The 10,986-nt window shown below is 47.3% G+C and overlaps 1 protein-coding gene across 8 annotated transcripts in view; it reads left to right on the forward strand.

Moving 5' to 3' along the window:
* Nucleotides 1-10,590, forward strand: part of znf740a (zinc finger protein 740a) — a 72,947-nt gene extending 62,357 nt beyond the window's left edge. For all 8 annotated transcript variants that reach the window (XM_052111003.1, XM_052111006.1, XM_052111008.1 and 5 more), the window contains one exon: nt 8,332-10,590. In XM_052111003.1, the coding sequence (XP_051966963.1) occupies nt 8,332-8,496 (165 nt within the window). In that variant the 3' untranslated portion in view covers nt 8,497-10,590. The remainder of the gene's footprint in view (nt 1-8,331) is intronic.
* The last annotated feature ends 396 nt before the right edge of the window (nt 10,591-10,986 follow it).

Raw genomic sequence — 10,986 nt, forward strand, 5'->3', positions numbered from 1 at the left:
CAGTTTCCAAGCTTGTCTGTGTGTGTGCTTGTCTTTGGGGTGCTGGATTTTTTTTTAAAGACGGGGTGTGTCTAATCAACCGCTAAGCGTGGTGGAAGTTCCAGATTGGATAAAATTTCTTATAGCACCTTTAATAAAGGCTATTTTTTTACACTGTTCAATTGCTTGGTTTGAACTGTTATTATGCTATATGTTTTCACACAGAGACTTTCATGAACATTACCATCACAAACGAGTTGATGAATTAAAGTTTAAATCATTTAATTCAACTGAAGTGTAAATCGGTAAAACTTTTAAATTCCCTGTAAGTGTTTATAAAGAGGTTTAAATTACTATTAAAGTAGACCTATTATGCCCCTTTTTACAAGATGTAATACAAGTCTCAGGTGTCCCCAGAATGTGCCTGCAGTTTCAGCTCAAAATACCCCACGGATCATTTATTATACCTTGTTATAAATGCCTCTTTTTGGGTGGAATAAAAAATGCGCTGATTTCGTGTGTGTCTCTTTAAATGCAAATGAGCTGCTGCTCCCCACCCCCTTTCCGGAAGAGGGCTGTGCCTTTACATCTGGTGCTTCAGATACTACAGCAACAATAAATCGAATCGGTTACTAACGTAACCTCGGTTCTCTCTAGATGAGGGAACGAGTATTGCGTAAGCTAGCTTACGCTACGGGAAAGATTCATCTTTTCTGAGATATTGAAGCCAAAAAATTATCCTTAATTTTGTATCCATTGTCAACGCAGTGCGGCAGCTGCAGACCTTGAGCGGGCTAGCTAGTGAGCTCATTGGTTGCTCTGCGGCAACTGCTGCAGCCTATAGACGAGCTTGGGCGAACTCGCATCCAATGAGAGGCGTCCGCGCACTCACTGCATCAAAGCCCGCCAAAAAGGGCGTGACTAGAGTGCATATAAGCGTAGTTCGTAGGCTGGAACCCTGGTTTTCATTGAATGAAGCGAAAAATCGCTCGTGGCGCGAGAACGGCCGGTTACGCAATACTCGTTCCCTCATCTAGAGAGAACCGAGGTTACGTTAGTAACCGATTCGTTCTCTTACGAGAGGTTCTCTCGTATTGCGTAAGCTAGCTTACGCTACGGGAACCCTTTGTCAACGCCGTGCGTGCCAAGCATCCACTGCATGAGCCCCAGGGAATTAAGGGGGACCCGGGGGAGCCCTTGTGAGTGGGGAATTAATATTTGGCCGGCAAGAGTGCGGGCCAGTGTGTGTGTAGTACATAAGCACGTAGACAGAGCGGTGGTGCCGGTCTGTGTGGACTGTGTCCCATTAATGCAGCTCACCAGGGGAGCTGTAGCGTATTAAACTGCTAGCAGTTTAGCCTGCAGAGCGGGTACTTCCAGATTGTAAAATCTGACAAAGGTGGAGGGGGAAGCCCAGCCCGCTGCCACACATATGTCGTGAATGGAAATCCCGCTGGACCATGCCCACGAGGAGGCCATGCCTCTAGTGGAGTGAGCCTTAATGCCTAGCGGGCATGGTAGGTCTTTTGACGCGTACGCAGCAGCAATAGCGTCCACTATCCATCTGGACAGTGTCTGTTTCGAGGCGGCGAGACCTTTGGTGCGCCCTCCGAACGAAACGAAAAGCTGCTCGGAGCTTCTGAAAGATGCGGAGCGCGCAGTATACAATCTCAGTGCTCTGACTGGGCAAAGGAGATTGGCGTCGCGTTCGCTATCAGATGCTGGTAGCGCCGACAAGGAAATGATCTGTGCTCTGAAAGGAGTACCGACCACCTTGGGGACGTAGCCGTGTCTAGGCTTTAAAATGACCTTGGAGTCACTTGGTCCAAACTCAAGACACGCAGCGCTGACAGATAGCGCGTGAAGGTCTCCCACCCGTTTAACTGATGATAGGGCAGTTAGAAAAACGGTTTTAAGTGAGAGGTGTTTCACATCCACGGATTGAAGCGGTTCGAAAGGGGGGGCTTTCATAGCTTCGAGAACTATAGAAAGGTCCCAGATAGGAACCGATAGGGGCGCGGAGGGTTCATCCTTCTAGCTCCCCTGAGGAAGCGGATGACCAGCTCGTTTTTACCCTGTGACTGGCCGTGCAGGGGTTCAGCGAATGCCGCGACGGCCGCCACGTACACTTTGAGCGTGGATGGGGATCTGCCCTTATCCAGCAGCTCTTGTAAAAACACGAGCAGCGGCGACACCCCACATGTCCGTGGGTCCAGGTCTCTGTCGGTGCACCATTTTGAAAACACAGACCATTTTGACGCATAGAGTCTTCTCGTGGAGGGGGCTCTAGCATGTATGATGGTGTTTATTACTCCTGGCAAAGCGACGGGTAGTCGTTGATCACCCACGGGTGTAGCGCCCAGCGCTCTGGGTGGGGATGCCAGATCGTTCCGCGAGCTTGCGAGAGGAGATCTGCTCTCACTGGGATGGGCCACGGCGCTGTCAGTGACAGCTGCGTAAGCTCCGGGAACCATGTTTGATTCTCCCAGCGCGGGGCTATGAGGAGCACCGAGTGGCGCGTTTCCCTGATCCTCTGCATTACCTGTGGCAATAGCGAGACAGGAGGGAAGGCGTAAAGTGGGCGGTTGGGCCAGTCCTCTGCCAGCGCGTCCTCGCTTTTCGAGAAAATATTGGGCAGTGAGAGTTCTCTTCTGACGCAAAGAGGTCTATCTCTGCTCTGCCGAATATGCGCCATAACGTCTGGACTGTTTGAGCGTGCAGGGACCATTCCCCTGGGGGAATATTGTCTCTGGACAGTCTGTCTGGGCCGTCGTTCAGGTGGCCTGGCACGTGCGTCGCCCTCAGCGAGCGCAGGTGGCGCTGGGACCAACTCAGTATGCGTTTCGTCAGATGGAAGAGGTTCCTGGATCTGACACCGCCCTGACGGTTTAGATAGGATACCACAGACCTGTTGTCCGAGCGGACCAGGACGTGGTGACCCTGAATGATTGGGAGGAAGTGCACGAGCGCGTACTCGACCGCGTACTCGACCGCTATCATTTCCAGACAATTTATGTGAAGGAGCTTTTCCTGAACTGACCATAGGCCAAAAACCGGAGAGCCCTCGCAGACCGCGCCTCAACCCGTGTTGGACGCGTCTGTCGAGATGACTTTTCGGCGAGATACAGCTCCCATCATCACTCCCCGCTCTACCACTCGGCCACTGTCCAGGGCTGCAGAGCTGAAATACAGGTCTGAGTCACTTTGATTGGCTGGCGGCCTGTGGCCCAAGCCCGGCGAGACGCGCGGGTGTTTAGCCAATGCTGAAGCGGGCGCATGCGCAGTAAACCCAGTTGAAGTACTGCTGCGGCTGAGGCCATGTAGCCTAGCACTCTCTGAAACTTTTTCAGAGGTGTGAGGCTGTTCATCTGAAATGACGCGGCTAGTTGCTGCACACGGCGCGCGCGCTGTGTAGATAAGCGAGCCGTCATTGCCACTGAGTCTAGTTCTATTCCAAGGAAGGAAATTGTCTGACTGGGCTGTAGTGAGCTCTTGGTCCAATTGACTGCAAGGCCCAAACTGTTCAGATGACTGAGGAGAACTGTCCTGTGAGACAGAAGCTCCGTATGTGATTGTGCTAAAATCAGCCAATCGTCCAAATAGTTCAGAATTCGCAAACCCTGACTCCGCAGGGGTGCGAGCGCCGCGTCCATGCACTCGTGAAAGTACGGGGTGTTAAGGACAGGCCGAACGGAAGGACGGTGTATTGATAAACCTGGCCGTCGAAGGCGAATCTCAAGAATGGCCTGTGACGGGGATTTATCTGAATCTGAAAGTATGCATCTTTCAGATCGAGAGAAATAAACCAGTCCCCCTGGCGCACATGCGCGAGGAGTTTGCTGCTTGTAAGCATTTTGAACGGTCTTTTTGCAAGCGCTTTGTTCAAAACCCTGAGATCTAATATTGGTCTGAGGCCGCCGTCTTTCGCCGACTCGCTCAGGGGAGGCGGCACTCTCTCTATGGCCCTTTTGCACAGAAGGTTTGCTATTTCTGAAGGAAGCATGCACGCTGCTTATGTGTTCACAGTAGTTTCGAGCCGCGCTCTGAAGCAAGGAGGACGGCGATCGAACTGTAGCAAATAGCCCTGTTTTATTGTGCTTAACACCCATTCGGATATCCCTGGAATATCTTCCCACGCTTTGAAGCGTAATGTTAGAGGGTGAGTGGCCAAATCGCTCTGATTGCCGCACACAGCGCGCTGAACAGAATGTGTGAGCGCGCTTACTGTGCTTATGCTGGACTGCTCGCAGACAGCATGGACAGGCTGTTCTGTGAGTGACTTCCCGATTGAGGTGAATGGGGAAAGAGTCACGTCCGTTAAGTGATACGCAAGCATAGTCACGGGCACGGGACTTACACATAGAGAGGTGTTTGCTGGCCGTGTGACAGAGCGGGCAGAGAATGGGCGCGCGCACGGATTCGTGGGTGCGTTTATTAACCCTAACACTCGAGCGGTTCGTAACCGCTTTATGTGAGTGTGCCGTGATAGGGCCACGGGATGTGTAATGCTTGTGTGTAGGGGTGAACACTGGATTGTGGGCACATTTTCTACACATAAGACATGTTTGCTCTCTGGTATGGACACGGGATGTGTAATGCTTGTGTGTAGAGGTGAACACTGGGTTGTGGGCACATTTTCTACACATATGGCATGCTTGCTCTTTACCAGATTTATTTGGGTCGCCGTGAAAACGGTGTTTGAGCGCAGGCAAGTGGGCGTTAACACCGGCTTGTTGGCTGCTGAATCTACCACTGTAGTAGCCTGAAGGAAGGGGACTGACAGGGGGCGAAGCTTTGACGGTGGTCCGGCCGCAGCGGGACTGATCCGTCGTTTTGTCAACAAAGCTAGGAGGACTTCGGTTGTTCAGGTTTCAGCGTAATTCTAGTCCGAGGCCCGCGGGGGGGCGGTGGTCTGCGGCGGCTGTCTGAGCGCGATCGAGGGCGGCCGCCCTGTCGACGCTGAGAAGTCTGGGTTTGTTGAGCTGGGCGCTGTGAAGAGGCTCGTGCAGGAGGCTCACGTGGGCAGCCTGCAGAGGAGCTAGCGTGACGAGGCAGAAAGAGATTCATGGCTTGTGTGGCTTTTTGGACCTCTGAAAACCGGTCAATGATACCACTCACCGCGGAGCCGAAGAGACCGGATGGAGAGAGCGGTGCGTTGAGGAACGTAGAGCGCTCTGCTTCTCCCATGTCGGCTAGCGTTAGCCACAGATGTCTCTCGGTCACAGTCAGCGCGGCCATGCACTTCCCTATAGCTTGGGCTGCAGCTTTGGTAGCGCGGAGGGCGAGGTCCGTAGCACTCCGTATGTCTGCAACTGCCTCTGGATGCCTGCTTTCCTCATCCCACTCCCGCAGAAGGGCCGCTTGGAGGATCTGTAGGAGTGCAGAGCAGATGCAGCTTGGCCGGCGGCGGAATAGGCGCGGCCAACACAGGCGGAAGTTGTTCTGCAGGCCTTAGACGGGAGCACTGGTTTAGACCGCCATCTCGCGGAGGGCGGGCAAAGGTGTGCTGCTACCGCATCCTCGACTGGAGGGATGGAAGCGTAGCCCTTCTCAGTGGCGCCGTCCACCGAAGCAAGAGAGGTGGAGACGTGGGATCGGACCCTGGCCGAGAAAGGCGCATTCCATGATTTGGAAAGCTCGCCGTGGAGTTCCGGCAGGAAGGGAGCGGCCCGGGTAGCGGGTGCTGCGCGGCGGCGGCTCTGTAGAAAGCAGCCGTCAAGTCTGTTGGGTGCCTGCTCAAGGGGCGGTGACCACTCGAGCCCGAGGCGGTCGACGGCCTGTGTGAGGAGGCGTGTTAGTTTCCCTACGACTCCGGCGCGGGTCCTGCTGGATTCCTGGGCCGAGGAGGTGGCGTGTGAGCCTGACCACTCCTCGCTGTCCGAAGCCACGATGGAACAGCCCTTATCCTCCGCTTCTTCGTTCGAGATGGCAGCAGAGCAGCCGCTCGGCGGCAACTGCGCATCCCGGGTGGGCGGGGAGGGTGAAGGTGATGCTCGAGGGATGGGCTCCGGCGAGGCAATCGCTTCTACCACTGTTTCCGGCAGCCTTTTTTCTGCGCGGCTGAACGGAAGGCGGCGCGGCGGCTTCGGTCCTGAGCGCTTCGAGTCGAGCCCGCAGGGTCGACATCGGCAGCTCCTCGCAGAGATCGCATCCGCCTTCGACGAGGGTGAGCTCTGCATGCCCCAGTCCCAGGCAGAGAGCGCAGATGATGTGGCGGTCTCCGGTGCTGAGAGGAGCGCGGCATGAGGCGCAAGTGGAGCGAGGCATCTTAAAAAAGACGCTCGTACTCTTTTGTGAAGTTCTTTAAGAACTAGCTTGCTTTTAAAAAGGATACGTCGCCGGATGGCGTAGCTCGCAGGACGGCTGAAGGTGGCGAAGACGGCCGGCTGCTTCGAGCGCTGTCCACGCTTGCTTGATGCCCCTCGAACGGCGACGCGGCTTCCGGTTCAGTGATGCGAAGAGCTTCGCTGAAGAGATGAAAATCAGGGTTCCAGCCTACGAACTACGCTTATATGCACTTTAGTCACGCCCTTTTTGGCGGGCTTTGATGCAGTGAGCGCGCGGACGCCTCTCATTGGATGCGAGTTCGCCCAAGCTCGTCTATAGGCTGCAGCAGTTGCCACAGAGCAACCAATGAGCTCGCTAGCTAGCCCGCTCAAGGTCTGCAGCTGCCGCACTGTGTTGACAATAGATACAAAATTAAGGATAATTTTTTGGCTTCAATATCTCAGAAAAGATTAATCTTTCCCATAGCGTAAGCTAGCTTACGCAATACGAGAGAACCTCTCGTAAGAGAACAGAACCAATATGATTGACAGCGTAAATACCTGAGTTCAGCCATTTAATGTTTGAATATATGTATATCTGGTCTCCGTGAATACATTCAGAGACAATGGTAACTTGTCTGTAAAAGGCTGCATTAGCCATGGAATCAGCTAAGAAGCACAAGATTTGCAAGCATTCACAAAATATAAAGTGATGATTACATCATCAGGATATGAAGCTGGAACACGAACAGTTGGTACTGATCCATGCTTGAGAATAAATGTTTTTGAAAATCCTGCTTTATATTGACACTCATTCACAAAGCAGTCCGGTGTAAAATTATTAGCACAAAAATTTTTTGTATGTTTTGGGGCACATTTCCTTCAAAAACAAAACTTTTCCACTGCGTCTTCAGTGGCTCTGATGCCGGGAGTACATGAAGACTCTTATGTTCACTTTTACAGCCAGCAACAGAACTTATGAAGCGGAGACATTCTTCTTCTCACTGTATCTGCTCCAGCGCTGGTAAAAAATGGTGGGCCGTGTGTAATCACTTTGGGGAGAATCTATAAGAATAGGGTGGAGTCCGTCGTGGGTGAGGCCGAGAAACAAAAACATTCATATTGACACACTGTTTTTGATTAATAGAAATATAAGAAAGAGGAGTGGGTGGACTTTTAACATTGTAGGGTGGTTGTGTACACACACTGCAGACTCACATTTATATACAAACATACACATTTTGCATAATAGGTCCCTTTTAAGTAATTTAAAAATGCATTATAAATCATTGATATGCAGTTATAACAACATGCATAAAAAGAGTGACTTTCATGCAATACTGGCCAAATAGTGAGCAGTTTTACCTCCCATGTTATAAATGCTTAATACATATTCAACATTAGTAATTCATGAAAATACCTTAATGTAAAGTGGACATATAAAGAACAAGGAAGGTCGTTAAGCAAATGACGGTGTCTTAAGTAAACTTAATTTACAAACAAAAATGATATTTAAAATCAGCCAAAAATTCACAGTGAGCCCATTGCACATGTGTACATGCACACCAATACGCAGGGACTCCCTAAAAAAAAAATCTGGCAAAGAAAGAAAACCGAGATTTGAAATAATCAAGTTATTCTCTGCTTTGTTTGTTTGTCGAAGAGGCATGCAAACGACACTTGCTTCCATTGCATAAGCCAGTAAGAACGGCAGTAAAGGTGTTATATACAATGCTAAATTGAGTAATGGGCAAGAATCTATGAATATTGATCGGTTTATTTATGACCTTACACCAATAAAGGAAAGCCGTTTAATGTGTTTACATGACCACACAGTGTCAGCTTAAGCATAAATGTGTAAGAACTTGCATGTAAACATGCTCAGTGTTTCTTAGTGAATTTTCAGTATTGCCCAGCCCTACTCTGATGTCAAACATACTTCAGTCCACACCAAAAGCTTCAGATTAAAGATTCCTGAAAAACAAACTACTAAAAGTCTCCCCCATGCGTTAGCTCTTTTGTCAGAAGTTTTTTTTTTTGCAGGTACATACATACTCACACTAACTTTTGTTTTTTCCACTGTAAGAACTTCTCACGGACAGACAGACTGTTGAGGCACCGGCGGTTGTGTCAGGGTCGAGGTGTGGCTAAAGTTGAAGCTCAGCCATGCTCTTTCCCCCAGGAGCCTCCCCCAGCCCCACCTTCCACCTGGAGCCCCCTACACCCTGCCCCGGGGCGACTCGCTGTCTGACACTACCCTGCCAAGACAGGCCCATTGTAGACAGCACATTCAGACCTCTCTCATCGGCACATTGGTGCCACCTGCTGACAGAGAGACGCTCTACAGAAAAGATGACAAACATTCTTTCTTATCAGTTCCTTCGTTTGAAAAAACAAGAGGTCCTCCCTTGATTAATGATAGGAATGTGATATGTTTTTGGATAGATTATGGAATTAGAAGGGGTTTTGTGGTACTTTTAAGAAGTGGGGAACAAAATTCATGCCTGAAGATACTGTTTGAAGAAACATGACTAACTTGGAAATTTCATGCTACCAACCATCTAAACAAAAGTGATTTTTGTGTGAGGGAACAGCCCATCATTTATTGATATGGTTTGGCGATTATTAACAGACAACTATTGATACACATTCTGTTTTAGCTAAACACCATTATGTTGTTAAATCTGCATAATATGTGATGTATAGGCCTGCTGTTAAGTGCTACGGTTTAGTATCCTACTGTGCTGAGGACTCAGGTAACATCCTACTACCATTATGAAATCTGTTTGTAAAACTCTACTTGTCCTTGTGGAATTCATACATTAAACATTCACAGGTGTTTTTAATGATAAATATTTGCTCTGGTATTGTAACTCTGTATGAATTTGACAAATGTGTATATAACAACCCCTTCTCCTCTATTGCTAATTGTCATGAGCTGGTGGAAATTATATTATCAGTTGAGTTCAGTTTACAGGAAGTGCACCTGTCTCTGGCATCACTCTTATCTCAAGAAACGTTCAAAAAATATGTCTCATCAAATCGAAAAAATCTTAATGGTTTAAAAATAGGCTACTTTGTTTAACAAAAATATTTGTCCATTTATTTTGTTTTATTTTTATTTTGTGGTGAAATATGTGGATTCACTGAACTGTTGGTTATGCATTCTTTTTATACATATTCATGGTAAATGGCATGATGAAACATCCAGAAGACCCACAATATAATGTACAGATTTATATGTGCAACATACGGTGTACTGTATGTGGCCTTAGAATGTGTTTTTGTGGGGTTTTTTTTTTTTTACTTTATTTTTACGTTAGTTATGAAATATACCATTATAATGTTAGCAAAATATTGACAAACAGACTTCCTTTTTGCTTATTGTAAAGGTTATTGTAACTTTATATGGCCTTGTGTACAAGCACAGCTGTGTAAAATATCTCTACGATATAGATGGGGTTTTGTTGATAACCATAATTACCAGTAGCATGAGATGACAGAATTTGTACCAGGATCAAGTTGTGGTTTTGAGTGCATTACAGCAGGATTTCTAATGGGTTCTTTTTAGTAATTATTACTGTGGTGCCCTCCTAGATCAGTGGTTTTTCAGAAACTTCTTGTCCTATGCAGAGGTTTACTCTAATGCATGTCTGCATTCTCAATGCCTTCAGAATACACGGGCCACTGATGTTATTTGTTGCTCCAAATAATTTTATTAGATCTGTCAATTATTAACATCTCATCCTATTGTTGACAGTTTGACAAGTCTCTTGTGTACTTTTTGGTACCGATGGACATACTTGTGTCTAAATTGCTGATTATCATTTGTAGGAAAGTCCACTGTTTAGTGACACGAGATTGCTGCATTTCTATGTAATTTGTTTTTTTTTTTCTTAATGTTATATGTATGATTATATAACTCAATTTATTACAACTTTTTAGTTCCATAGCAACATGCTTGTGTATTTTAATGATCTTTTTTTATTCTAATGAATATAATTAATAATAATTTTAAAACACTGGAGATAAGTGTGGAAAATTATATTCTATAGACACATTAGGATCTTATCAGTTTGTATTTAACATAACGTAGTACTCTGTCATGCATGAATTTTTCAGATATATAAAACTTTTATTTGCTTTTTCTTCAGCCAGAAACTTGTATGCAAAAGAACAAGTTTTGTTAAATGTAAAAATAGGCTTAAATTGTTTCTTTAAAAATGCACCAAAAAAAAAAAAAAAACATTAGCTGTGATACAATTCATTTCCATTGTGTGGAGATAAGAGAGGGTCTTCCTTTATGCATTAATTACTAAATAAAGTGCATTTTCATGTTTTGCTTTCAGAATAGTCACTTATTGCTGTGCTGTGTTATTCTAGTGTTCAGAAAACTATTGTTCAGTGTTGTTTTTGAAGGAGGGAGGGAGGAATATCAGCACTTGATATTTGAACTTGACTGCCAGAACAAACACACCACTCACTTCAGTGCTCCTTTAGAAGCTCCGCCCCTCAAATTCATGCACGCAAGGTGGTGTTACGCACATCAGCTCCAGACACACAACTCTCCTGCTACTAAATCTAACATCACAACAACAGCATATATGGTTCTGTGAAATGTAGCAAAAAGTATTGTTAACCTATCGGGAAGAAAAAGAGAAACTTCTGCATCTGTCTTCAAGCCTTTCACCTCTTGGAGGTCTCTCCACTGCTGAAAAGCCTCGCCGATGTTGACATGGCT

Source organism: Xyrauchen texanus, chromosome 39 (genome assembly GCF_025860055.1).
Source record: "Xyrauchen texanus isolate HMW12.3.18 chromosome 39, RBS_HiC_50CHRs, whole genome shotgun sequence".
Lineage (NCBI taxonomy): Eukaryota > Metazoa > Chordata > Actinopteri > Cypriniformes > Catostomidae > Xyrauchen > Xyrauchen texanus.